We start from the raw sequence: 14,670 nt of genomic DNA on the forward strand, positions 1-14,670 counted from the left end.
AAGGTTTGAGCCTTCCATTTTGTGTCCACTCTGTATCTCCTAAACCCCTTGAAGGATTTTCATCAAACTTGGGTCAAATGATCACCTCATCAAGAACTCATGAGTCAGCCATGTCAACTCAAGGTCAAGGTCACAACTGAAAGTCAAAGGTTTCAGCTCTGTATCTCCTAAACCCCTTGAAGGATTTTCATGAAACTTGGGTCAAATGATCACCTCATCAAGACGTTGTGCAGAATTCATGAGTCAGCCATATCAGTTCAAGGTCAAGGTCAAGGTCACAGCTAAAATCAAAGGTTTACCCTTTCACTATCCATAGCAGTGGCGGGGGATTTAGCTGTCTTTCAGACTGCCTTGTACAATAATACTTTAATCTTGCAATATAGGTGGATGTTAATACAATTTGCACAGTGCAACAATCTAGATTACTCCCAAACTGCCCTTACATCAACATCCTCAACAAAAAAAATCACATTTATTTTCTTGTGCCTTAGTTAGTATCCATTCTTCACTCCCATATAACCCTACCCCTCCCCTAACCACTGCCACATTAACACCAACATGAATGCCACTCTACACACAATCACAAAATTTCTTTAAATTCTGCTTCTTCCACTTAATGCCCCACTTTAACTCTTTTTGACAAGACATTGTCAAGCCTTAATTGCTGTCTTCCAACAGTTCTGTTAATTTGGCCGCATTTGCAGAATGTAAAGAGCGGTGTTTTATTTCTGACCAGGTCATATCAAAACTATTACAAGTTAAAGCATAGCAAAAGTTCCTTCTAGGGCACATGTGTATAAATATATTATGATCATCTTGTAAAATTTTGGTTGCAATGTCTGTTTTAAATCTTGGTCATCAGTGTGTGGAACCCCAGGATCGGAATCAAGGACAAGACCATATTCTATCTAATTGACATTCCGTATCCCTAGTATAAACGCTCCCGGGGGCATTACATTTTGCACCAAGGCTGCGTTTATTTCTGTACCAAAGTACAAAATACTAAAATTTTGAAAAATAACTATGTTGTTTTTTACTGCCTAAAAAATGTTAAGTCTGCTATTTCCAAAGTATTTATGCTAACTTAAGTTGTTAAATCCGACAACAAAGTAAATCTGTTACCACTTTCGGTTGAGTAAATACAGCAATTAAGAAACACTGACTATACACGTAGTGTACCATTCGATGCGTGAATTTGTTGTGCGCAATTAGAGGGTTGCAATGGGGTTTGTTTTCACCAAAGAGCTATAAAAATAAATTTATACTTCTTTGTTTTCACATATTGACCACGCATTTGAAGGTAACGACGTATGTTAACCTTTGTGACAAATAAAATGTTTGGCATGTTTCAACAAAGCCACTTTTCCATTCTCAGGTTTAGTAATATGTAATCCATGGAGTGCGTTCAGTCAGAGAGTCAGCTTAATTAGGAAAGAATAATTTTAACGTCAGAGGTTATTTCTAAGGTCACGTAGATTGATTGGCCAGCTTGTAATGACAACAGCTTTCGAGATCAGTTGCTCAGTCAAGTGTGACTTACCAATTCTAAGTGTTCCTTCTCAAGAGAAGGAACAATAAAAAATTTATTATTTACCTCCTTTAATAATTGATGCTCAGCAGAAACAAAATAATTCTCAGTCAGTCTTGTGTGACACTTAGCAGAAACAGGGTAAGTCTAACTCATGCGACACTTAGCACAAACAGGATAATTCTTGGCCCAGCCTTATGTGGCACTTAGCACAAACAGGATAAGTCTAACCCAGCTTCATGCACAAACAGGATAATTCTTGGCCAGCCTCATGTGACACTTAGCACAGACAGGATAATTCTTGTTCAGCCTCATGTGGCACTTAGCACAAACAGGATGAGGTAATTATCGGACAGCTTGGTGTGACGCTTAGCAGAAACAAGATATTTCTTAGTCAGCCTGGTGTAATGTTTAGCAGAAACAACATATTTTTCATCAGCCTTGTGTGACATATAGCAGAAACAGGATGTTTCTCAATCAGCCCTGTGTGAACTTAATGTGTTTGTATGGAGTATCGAGTAATATGTCTAAAGAATTATATTCCAGTTTAATAGGCAGCATTATAAAGTTCAGCATTCTTTCACTGTTACATATTTAAAAGACACGAAAATTTGTATTATAAAAATTGCATAATTTAACTTATACTTGAAATGGGGATTTGTAAGTATATAATACATCATGAGTGTACGAAAATGTTGCATTAATTACTTTCATGCTGCTTGTATTGTAACGTACCAATGATGAGACCGTGTCACTTGACACTTGGTTAAGCTTATGTGTGTTTTTCTTGTCTAGGGCACATCCATCATATTTAAGTTTGAATAATTTATAAAACAGGAATGTTACTATTACAATGTATCAAAGCAAATAAAGCCACCTAGGTTAAAGGCCCTTTTGTTATATTAGTTAGGGATGTAACGTGTTTGTGACTTGTGTATGTTATCTTACATATTGAACACAATGAATTTAATCATATTGACATGTGAAATATTTCATAATCGACCTGATAATATCTGATGACTTCTTCAACTTCAAAATTTTTACTGAATTAGTCATGTGATCATACATTAACAAATGATAAACTTTATACCTTATAGAGCAAACTTGTTTCAATAACTTTCATGTCCTCAGTTTTTATCTACAATAGATATACAGCGTTGACTTTGTTATGTAATAAAATGTAGAGCAAGAAAGAGGCTTTAATCGAGAAAGTTGACATTACTGACATTTCAGACATGGATTATGGATAGTGAAAGTTTTTTATATTATTTCAAGTATTTTTAGTTAATTTTCAATTAAACCCAAAGTCAATATCAATAAGAAAATCTACCTCAAAATACCAGTGAATCTCTAGTTTTGGAAAGTTAGAAGCAATCAGACCTGTGTGAAGAATGAGACTGGATGAGATTTTAGAAGAGATTGGAGGGTTTGGGCGTTATCAGAAATGGATTTTCTTCCTGACTTGCTTTCCTAATCTCCTTGCTGGCTTCTTCATGCTGAACCCCGTATTTCTACTTGGAATCCCTGAACACAGGTTAGAAATCATTTGCCATTTCTTTATTTGATACATGTTTTAATTTCAACAGCCAGTTACTCATTGTGTTCCCACATTCTACCTTGCATTTCTGTGCTAGTAGCTGACAACTTCTCTACATGAAGTAGAGAAGGAAATGTCTTCAGACATATTTGCTTGGTGAATATCCTATACAAGAGGTAAAACTTGCAAATTTTTGTAGGAGTCATTATTCTTAGATGTAAGTATTTAGTCTGTAAGCATTGTTTTACAGCACAGTACTAATTATATTGCAGTTTGCGCTAGACACCACTGAGCTAATTCATAATCCCATAATTATATTGACATAATGGTTAGTACAAAAGCGTATTAACAACTTCATGAACTGCTTGATAGATCTTCATCAAACTGTACATAACATCATTATAAGGTCCTCTCTTTCTTTTTAGCGCGACTTTTCAAAGAAAAGGTAGAGCTATTGCACTCGCCCCAGCATTGGCATTGCCCTTGGTTAAAGTTTTTATGCCCCCCATTCGAAGAAGGAGGGGTATATTGTTTTGCAGATGTCGGTCAGTCGGTCTGTATGTCGGTTGGTATGTAGACCAATCTGTTTCTGGATGATAACTCAAGAATGCTTGGGCCTAGGATCATGAAAGTTAATAGAGAGATTGGTCATAACCAGCAGATGACCCCTATTGAATTTGTAATCAGTAGGTCAAAGGTCAAGGTCACAGTGACACGGAACAGTTAAACAGTTTCCCGCTGATAACTCAAGAATGCTTTGGCCTAGGACCATGAATGTTGACAGGGAAGTTGGTCATGACCAGCAGATGATCCCTATTGATTTTGAGGTCAGTACGTCAAAGGTCAAGGTCACAGTGATCCAGAACAGTTAAACGGTTTCCAGATTATAACTTATTTTAAGGTCAGTAGGTCAAAGGTAAGGTCACATTTACCCAGAACAGTAGAACTAGGGGGGAGCATTTCGTGTTCTATGAGCTCTTGTTTTGATAAAGTCAAATATCTCTGTTACTTTCAAAGCTATTGACTTGAAACTTAACATAATTATTTACTATCAAAGTAACTCTGGTTTGAGTTTTGACAGAGCCCCTTTTTAACTTAGGATTTTTTTGGTTAAAGATTTTGATAAAGACAAATATCTCTGTAACTATCAAAGCTTTTTGGGGGGGGGGACTTGAATCTTAAAAAATGGTTTATTTACTATCAAAGTCTAACACAAGGAGAAACAATCGCCCATAAACTCTGATTTGAATTTTGAGCAGAGTTATGCCCTTTTTTAATTGTAGAATAATTTTGGTAAAGTTTTAATAACTTTTTAATTCAAAGCTCTAATATAGAGTCAATCACAGAGAAAGTCAAGCCTGCTGTCTTACGAACAGCTCTTGTTTTTAAATGGGGGTACTTGGCTCTTTTTTCCCTTCAAGGGAACTCTAATGTCAAAACTAGAAATATTTGTAATGACTTTTTCTCTTGAACTGTTTGAGGAGCTTCCTTAAACCTAGTCTGTTGCATCCTTGTAATGTCCTCACCACCAAAATTTGTTCAAAAGGTGGCATTTGACCAAGTGCTAGAGGGTTGTGCTATGGGCAGGATAGTCATAGCTTCTAATCGTCTAGAACAGCTGATCACATGTAGAGGAGGGGGGGGGGACACGGGGGCTGCAGTTTGATGAGACTTGGTATCTATACTTGCAACTGAACTTGGATAAAACTTGTAAATAATAAAATGGGTGGAGGGGGGGGGGGGGTTGGGGGGGGGTGGTGGCAGCAAATTTAATAATCATAATGTTTGATAGTACAAACATATCTGTACACAAATATAAGCTTTTTCTTCGCATTTTCCTCTTTTTATGCCCCCCAAGGGAGGCATATATTTTTGAACCGTCTGTCTGTCGTCTGTCGTTCTGTCAGTCTGTCGGTCAGTCGCAATTTTTCGTGTCCGGTCTCATATCTTTGTCATCGATGGATGGATTTTCAAATAACTTTGGCATGAATGTGTACCACAGTAAAGACGACGTGTCGCGCCGGCCAAGACCACAGGTCCGTAGCTCAAAGGTCAAGTCACACTTAGAACATTAAGGTATAGTGCATTGATGGGCGTGTCGGTCCATATCAGTAAGTATATGGTCTCTGTGTTGCCTCACGACTGCGCATGCGGAGAATGACTCATGCGCGGCTGCCATTAGAGGAATGGCTTATTTTTAAGAAAGACATCATCTTATCTATTTTAAGTATGACCTCACTCTGCTAATTATTCTCCCAGAAGTATATAAGCTGACTAAATACCTATCTAGGGCGTGTTCGCGCACATTGAAGGGTCAGGTGCTCAGCCCTAGACGGGGAGGATAACTTTAAAACATATATTTCAAGAAAATCAATTAAATATTAATTATATTTGAACAAATAGATTTAACTATAACCTAAATGAATAAATACAATGTTATGTGTAAAACAAAGAACTTACTACCGATAATGTTTAAAGCATAATATTTATTATATTTGGGGATTAATTAAAACGCGGATTAAGCCTAGTATTTAATATAGCCTAACGTAAATACGTTTACTGAAAATAAAGACTACATTTTGTCTTCGAGTTTCCACCTTGGCTGTGAGCCGGAGACTGACAAAATGACTCCGAATCATAAGCGTATTAACCCTAAAATGCCCTGCTTGGACCTGATTTTTCATAAAGACTTCGTAAACTATATTAGATAAGGTCATGAGTGCATCAAACGTGATCATAGTCAGAAATGTCTAGCGTGTGTTTTGATTTAAGGCCGGATGGACGGACAATAAAAAGTAAACATGTCAAAGTTAATCCCATTAAAGTCGCCACAATAGTCTGGCGTAGGAGCAGTATTTAAGAGGCGATGCGTATAGACAATAGTGGCGCCATTCAACTGTCAAAATTTAAAACCCTGTTAAAGTCGCCACAATGTCTGGCTTAATGTTGATTTATATGGACGGATGTCATTAACAAGGCCTATAGAATACTGTCCAAGTTAATCCGTGTATTGAGGAGCGCGGGAGGAAAAGGGAGTGTGACATCAGGTTCAGGGTCGCATAATGGACCGAAGTGCCTCCTTTGCATACCATCGAAAGATATGATTTTAAAGAACATTTTTCTTAAACAATTGCCAACATTTTTAATGACCATCAGAGTTTTAGAGAACCAGTAAAGGGCTTTTTTTAAGAAGGTTGCTAAAATCATCAAAATAAGACGTTATAAGGGTCCATTTTATTACATTATGGGTATCTGACAATTTTGAAAAAGCCCAAGGGTGTACTTTACTATAAACTGGGAGGTGCCAACCGAAATGAATTCTTAAAATTTCAGAAGTCAAGCGTACCGTGACCTCGGGACCCGTGGGAGCGCGCGTGTTAGAAAGATCTTTTCGAGTAGTTCCGAAAAATATGTACAGGTACGGTCTAGACTTCTATCCTTTACGGGGGCTGGAAAATGTGGGAGTTAAAACCAGAATCATTCAGACCGTAAACACCGGGGGGGGACTTCTTCATGCCTTTATTATTAAAGATAACCTAGGCAATGTTGGGTATCTAACCGAATTTCCTCGACTAGTACTATAGCTGGTACACTCAAACCGGAAGGAAAATCAATCACGCTTAAAATTCACATTTTCTTCTGCGCGTCCTAGCCTCGAACCTGGTCAAGTAAGTACCATTGGAAAGGTCCTTTACAGGACGATTCTACACAGCAAGTACACGCACACACACACACACACGACCACACACACACAAACACACACATACACACGTGACACTTACACGCGCACCCGCACACGCACACACACACCCCCGCACCGCACACACACACACGCACACTCACAAGTACAACGCGCACACACACACACACCACACACGACACACATACAGCACGCACGCACGCACGTTACGCGCCATATAAACAATATAATGTACATCATCAAAATATACAAAATATCAAAATCATTCGGGCCTATTACCCTAAAACACAGATGTGCTGCAACTTCATTAACCAGGTATCACAAAACTATCTCCTTTGTAACCTTTATCAATAGTTCATCTTTAGTAATAACAACAACAATCATAGTCTCCGAAATTGAACATGCCTAGTTCCCACTACGGTTTAGATACTCCCATCACAATCAACACTATTTCATATATAAAATTTAAACATCCAGAATTTGAATTAACAAGTATAGCACTTCAATGTGAATCGAACAAGTCTATGCATTAAATTCACCTACACGGATTTTAAGTATTATTATTTTTGACTTGGAGATCGGCTTAAGATAAGTATGAACGAGAACAGGCCAAGAGTTACACAATAGCATTGAAAACTGTAAAAGCGATTAAATTTCGGTCAATTTTATGACTTTTAGGAGAAACTTATAAAAACGAGTAATTTGTGTTAATAAAACATTTATAGTTCCATTAGGATACTGTCTTAATACAGATAGGTTCTAGAAGCCAATTTCGACATCTAGTGAAATCGTCAAGATTTTCAAAAAACAAACATACTGTAAACATTAACAATCAGTTTTCCCCCCATTTCGTGACACACATTTCTATCGGAGACATTCTGAGATGTTAATTTCCATGTGAAGGGGAGGAATACATAAAGAAAGGCTTTCATTTTTACATCCCCCCAATCTGCTATTCGATTTCAGGGGAGGGCAAACCGTTATCGATTTAATGACGTAATAGCGATTTTTAAACTTCTTTCTTAACTTTTGCAGTAAACTCGTGAAAACAGATAGCATTGAAGATCTCGTCGCATAGTTCAGGAAAGGGAATGTATCAGATATTTTACCTCTATTTAGATCCGTTCTCAAGATTTTGGCGTTTAAAGATTGAAGTGACGTCCACATTTTAGAGGTAAATTCAAATTTCCGCAACCAAAATTTTCAAAATGTTAATTTCTCCTCTATTTGTGGACCGATTTTATTGATCTTGGTGTCAAACCATACTGCTTGGCGAGACCGAAGTGTTGGTAGCAACATCCGGAAATGTTATCACTCATGCGTATAATGTCGATTTTCTCCTTTATTACTCCAGTGCCAGGCCGAAGGGGCATAATAACAGTTGAGGTGTGGTGATGGATCCGACGAAAGGTTTTTGACTAGTACTATTCCATTGTTGCACGCTAAAAGAAGATGGGGTCACTCACGCGGTAAAAGAGTCAATTAAGCTTACGCAGTAGGAGCCGGGGAGACAGCTTGAGATCAAAAATGACAATAACGAATTCACATGATAAAGGTAAAATAAATAAATGCCCAAAGCAACGTTCTGATAGTCAGTATAACTAGTACGTGCCGCGTGCGTCTGGTGGCTGATGTATGACGCATTCTGATTGATCACATCAGGATCACAAACATCATATATAAGCCGTAAGTAAATTTAAAAAACCCATGAGAAGGGTTTACGAGTTACTGATACTACCAACAACTCCGAAGGCGTCGAGGGGCCTTCTCGGCGGAGCGCTGGCGCTCCTCCTCGCGGACTCCTCCCCTCCTCCAACCTCCTCCTTCTCCTCCTCCTCCCCACCTCCTCCTCCTCCACCTCCTCCTCCACCTCCTCCTTTTTCCTCCTCCTCCTCCTCCACCTCCTCCTCCTCCCCGGACCGCCACTCCCCTCCTCCACCTCCTCCACTCCTCCTCCTCCACCTCCACTCCTCCTCCTCCTCCTCCCTCTCCCACCTCGCTCCTCCTCCTCCCACCCTCTCTTCCCACCTCACCTCCTCCTCCTCCTCCACTCCTCCTCCTCCACCTCCTCCTCCTCCTCCACTCCTCCACCTCACTCATCCACACCTCCTCGGGGGGGGGGGGGGCACAGCCTCCTCCTACCCCTCCCCACTCACTCCTGGCCACCATCCTCCTCGTCCTTCTCCTCTGCCCCAAGAAAGCGTACGAAATGGCAAACAGAAATAAAGCAGTGACTTTTTGATAAAAGAATACTTACAACGGTTTCACAAATGCATCAGTGGACGCTGTTTTCCGATCGCGTGTCTTTCTCTCGGATTGCACCACAGGGCGGAGGCGCATCACCGTTATGTCCACGAAGAATTGACGAAAGCAACTGACGTTTTTCACCGCCATTACAAAATGGGACATCTCAAGAGAAACTCGTTTTCAACATCCATATTTCTAAGGTCGATTCAGACCAAGTGCAAGTGGAAAAAACTGATGGACAATAAAACTGCTATCATCAAATCTTGTAAGACCTCAGCCTCAGCGTAACATATGGTGTTTTGGACAAAGCAACCATTGTATGATGAACGAAGCGTGAAATCCCCGGTGTTCGAATTGTACACAGTCAAGCCAGACTACATTGAAAGATTCCCAATATATAAATTTAGTCAAAGAACCTGCTGTGTCCTATGACGACCTTGATGACTGAAGCCAAAATGCGACCAAAGATTTGCAGATCTCTTTACGAAGGGCAGTCACCATCAGGAACATATCATGTCGTTTAAATTCTCACCCAAATTTTTTCCTCCTCAAGTAAAGCCTGCAATATATCGCTTGATACGCAGAAACGAGGTGCTATTTAATAATCCTATTGATAAGACTCAAGTGGCTACACTTGCAAGTAGAATATATCCTTCTTCAAGTAACATCTAAATGAAACGTTTGAAAACGAGCGACTATCAGACCTCCACGTTTATTTGGCAATAGGGGAGTGAACTAACCAAATCCCGCACCCCAGAAGCAACATGCCGATGTACGTGAAAACATGGATGGATCGATTCAAAACCCACCAGAAAAGAGAAAATGGGGGGGGGGGGGGGGGGGGGGGGATCCTGGCCGCTGGGCGAAACGAGATGATGAATATATACAGAAGACTATATCAAAGGTGAAGATACTATATCTGATAAAATGATGACACGGTGAAGATGAGGAAGGAAGATTCTGAAACTATGATGATGAGGATGGGAGTGATAGATGGTATGAAGAGGGGGCAAAAATAGAAAAATGATGACTTTGTAAAGAAAAACGATCTTTGAAATCGGGACTCCCGGTAAACGTAGAAAAGTTGAGATTGAAGGAACAGCGAACACGCCGATGAGATCAGGGAAAAGCGTTTTCAGGATCCTCTCAGACAATCTATTAAAGAACAATTAAAGCTAAAGTTAACAACTAAACAGAACAAGCCTCTCTTTTAAGAAGCGAACCGTCGCCACTGCTAATGAATGAATTTCCTCAATTAATAAAAGAGACTGAGACAAAATTATGCCCGATTTCTAATGACTTTTATGAGGCTACAAAACGACCTACTCAGCACAGATTCTACAGTCGGCTAAGAAACTAAGAAGTAGCACGCTGACTGTCAAAGAATCTGTTCGGCAAGCCATTTGCCCTTAGAAAAAGACATATTTGCTGAGTTGTGGCCCGATCATGAAAAGCAAAGAATAATATTTAATGGATGAAAAAAAAGAAAGTGAATGACGATGAAGAGAATCGGAATTATGATGCATTAACGTTTGTAATAAGGATTGGCGTGCTTTTAACTTTTCACAAGGCCAAAAGGGTACCATAGAGGTATACTATTATAAACAAGAAAAATGGGTACCGGATAAACCGGGACCCTGAAAAAGAATACAACACTTCAAAGACTTGAGTGACGGATAGTGTATCCTGAACATATTGGCCGTTACATCGTGGGTACGTGCTCATCTTAGAAAAAAGGCTGAACTAAAAGAGAAACAAGAAAGAAGAAGCACAAGAACAAAAGGGGAAGATCTCCCCGTAGTAAAACTTGTGATCACCCGAAGCCCAAGCGGTTGATATTGCTAGTTCGGAAATAAGAACGTCAACGAAAGCATAGTGATCTAAACGACATAGGAATACATTGGACCACCTACATTGCTGATTTAGACAGCCCCACACGAAAGAAAATATCGCCAAAATATACCCAAGAATACAATGGATGGAACACCTAAACATTTTAAATAATAAACTATGAACTTCGAGGAAATGTTAAAAAAAGTACCCGTGACAATATGTGCCGCGGATCAACTTCAGATACTAGAAACAATAACGTCATCTCCAAATACTGACCCTAGCCGTGGATCAGGAAAACATTGGGTGGCCTTTTATTTTCCAAAAAGGGGAGACAACGACGAAATTTTCGATATCTCTAGGTAAAAGACAAGAGCACTACCAAGTTCAATTGAGCAAGTGTTACAGAAGCTTACAGGATGAACTTCGTCAAATACAGGATACAGAATTCAAACATATGCGGGCTGTATTGCGTATATTACATAATAACCGATGTTCTGGACGAAAAATGAAGGACATTCCTGTAAAACCGTTTTGATGTAGTATTGCAAGAAGTTGAATGATGACATTATTTGTCTATTTTAGTTGATACAGTAACCTGTATTATGTGAAACAAGCTTTGCCAATAAAGATTAAAAAGAACCATATGACTTTGTTATTTTATAATCCATACGTTTGAATTTGAATTGAAAGAAAAGAAGAAGCGCAGTAGGTGATGTGGTGTACACAAATAAAACAACATATTCGTTTATGTATTTAAATTCAGCCAATCATCGCTACACAACAAATTGATATCATGCTTCGCAATAAGCGTTTCTAGCGTGTCTGAAATGACCCTGTTAAATCGATACATTGTCCATTTTGATCACAGTGTAAGGATCAAGGTAAAGCTAACTTCGAAACGCATTTTTCCGCGTGAATTACCCCAATATTTCTTTTAGTGCAAACAATGGAATATACTAGTCCAAACCTTTCGACGGATACCAAACACGTGGTATAGGACATCTGAGTAATAAAGGATAAATCGACATTTACGCATGATGATTTCATTTCCGGTTGTTTGCTACCAACACTTAGTCTCGCCAAGCGATTTATGGTTTGACACCAAAGATCCAAAAACATCGGTCCACAAATAGAGGATAAATTACATATTGAAACTTTGGTTGCGAAATTTTGAATTTACCGCTCCCAAAAAGGTGACGTCACTACAATCCTTTAAACGCCAATATCTTGAGAACGATCTAAAAAGAGGTTAATAACTATATCATTTTCTGAACCTCTGCGACGAGATCTTTCCAACGCTATCTGTTTCAAGAGTTTATACTGCAAAGTTTTAAGAAAGAAGGTTAAAAAATATCTCGCTAAAACGGACATAACACTATAACGGTTGAAAATCGAATCGAGAATGGGGGATGTAAATAAAGATTTTTAAGAATTCAATCACATGAAATTTAACATCTCAGAATTGATGAATAGAAAGTGTGTCACCGAAATGGGGAAAACTGGATGTTCAATGTTAACAGATTATGATTATTGAAATCATGACTATTTCCCTAGAATGTCGAAATAGGCTTTCTAGAACCTATCTGAACTTAAAGACATTATCCTAAAGACAAAAAAGTTTTAAAAAAACAACAAAATACACGTTTTTAATAAGGTTCTCCTAAAAGTCAAAAATTAGGCCGAAAATGGATAATCCGCTTTTACAGTTTTCAAGTATTAGTGTCAACCTTGGCCATTTCTCTTTCATACATTATCTTAAGCCGATCTCAAGACAAGTCAAAAAATATAACTACATAAAATCCGCTGAAGGTTGAATTTCATGCCTAGACTGAACTATTTACATTAAGTTGTATACTCTGTTTTAATTCAAAATTCTGGATGTTCTAAATTATATATAGGAAATATTGTGAGATGTGGTTGGAGTATCACAACCGTAGTGGAACGGGTCATGTTCCAATTTTCCGGAACAATGATTTTGTTGTCAAAACTAAAGAAGACAAATGTAAAGTTACAAAGAAGATATTATTGTGAACCTGTTAATGAAGTTTGCCAGACACAATCTGAGTATAGGGTAATAGGCCCTAAGATTATGATAAATTGAATAATTTGATGTGTAACATATATAGTTAAAATGGCGCGTACGTTCGTGCGAGCGTGCATTTATGTGATGTGAGTGTGTGTGTGCCGCGAGTACTTGATGTGTGCTGTGTGAGCGTGGGGGGGTGGGGGTTTTTTTGTGTGTGTGCGTGGTGCGTGTTCGTGTGCGTGTGCGTGTGTGTGCGTGAGCGTGTGCGCGTGTACTGTGTACGTGTGAGATTTGTGTGGGTTGGTGTGTGTGCGTGTGTGTTTGTGTGTGTTTGAACTTGTGTTCGATCGTCCTGTAAAGACCTTTCCAATGGTACCTTACTTGACCAGGTTCAGTCTAGGACGCGCAGATAATGTGAATTTTACGCGTGATTGATTTCACTTCCCGGTTTGAGTGCGTACCAGCTTATAGTACTAGTCGAGACCTACCGGTTAGATACCGCAAACATGCTAGGTTATCTTTAATAAAAAAGGCAAGAAGCCCGTTGTTTCCCGGATGAATGGGATTCTGGTTTAAAACCTCAATAACTGGCAAACGGATAGAGATAGACCCGTAATTGTACATATACTTCTGAACCTACTCGAAAAGATCATTTCTAACGGTACCGGTCCCGATTCTGTACGTGACTTTGAAATATTAATGAACTTCCATTCCGTGTTGGCACCTAGTTATAATTAAAGTACACCCTTTGGCTTTTCAAAAATGTCAGATACCCAAAATGTAAAAATTGACCTCTACAACGTCTTATTTTTGAAGATTTTAGCAACCTTCTAAAAAAGCCCTTTACTGGTCTAAACTCTGGATGGTCATTAAAAATTGGCAATTGTTTTTTTAAGAAAAATGTTCTTTAACCACATAAAAAAATTTTATCCATTGAGTGGTCGAAAGAGGCATACTTCGGTCCATATCGACACCAGACCTGATGACACTCCCTTCCCGTCACAATACCCGGATTAACTTGACATATCCAATAGGCCTTTGTTTAATGCAACCTCCAAAAATCAACTTTAATCCAACATTGTGGCGACTTTAAAGGGATTAAATTTGACAGTTGAATAGTCTATTGTTCACCGCATCCGCTCTTAATAAATAAAACGCCAGACATTGTGGCGACTTTAAGGGATAACTTTTGACTTTTTTACTTATTATTGTCCGTCCATCCGGCCTTAAATCAACCACACGCTAGACATGTCCTGACTAAGATCACGTTTGAAGCACTCATTACCTTATCTAAATATAAAGATTTTACAATCCATTATGAAAAATAGTTCCAAGCATTGCGCATTTAGGGATACTACCTATGAATTGAGACCATATTCAGTAGAACCAAGGAGGAAACATCGAACGCAAAATGTAGTCTGTTAATTTTCAGTTAAACGCTATTTCTAACAGCTATCTTAAATAAAGCTTAATGGTTTTAATTAAAAATATAATAAATTTATGCTTTAAATTATACGTTAGTAGTTCTTTGTTACCAATCCAATGTATTTAATCAATTAGGTTATAGAAAAAGTCTATAAAGTTCAAATATAATTAATATTAATATTGATTTTCTTGAAAAAGTATTTGTTTTAAAAGTTAATCATCACCCGTCTAGGCTGAGCACCTGACCCACAAGAGTGCGCGAACAACGCCCAAGATATGTATAAAATTCAGCTCTATATAATTCTGGTAGATATAGATAGCAAGAGTGAGGTCATTCATAAAATATTGAAAGATGATGTCATTCAAAAAATAAG

At 38.6% G+C, this 14,670-nt stretch overlaps 1 protein-coding gene across 1 annotated transcript in view; it reads left to right on the forward strand.

Moving 5' to 3' along the window:
* Positions 1-2,625: 2,625 nt before the first annotated feature.
* The window catches only part of LOC123551472 (organic cation transporter protein-like), a 65,305-nt gene continuing 53,260 nt past the window's right edge, over positions 2,626-14,670 (forward strand). The window contains exon 1 of the mRNA XM_045340437.2: positions 2,626-3,062. Coding sequence (XP_045196372.2) covers positions 2,920-3,062 — 143 coding nt within the window. The 5' untranslated portion in view covers positions 2,626-2,919. The remainder of the gene's footprint in view (positions 3,063-14,670) is intronic.

This window comes from Mercenaria mercenaria, chromosome 4, assembly GCF_021730395.1.
Source record: "Mercenaria mercenaria strain notata chromosome 4, MADL_Memer_1, whole genome shotgun sequence".
NCBI lineage: Eukaryota > Metazoa > Mollusca > Bivalvia > Venerida > Veneridae > Mercenaria > Mercenaria mercenaria.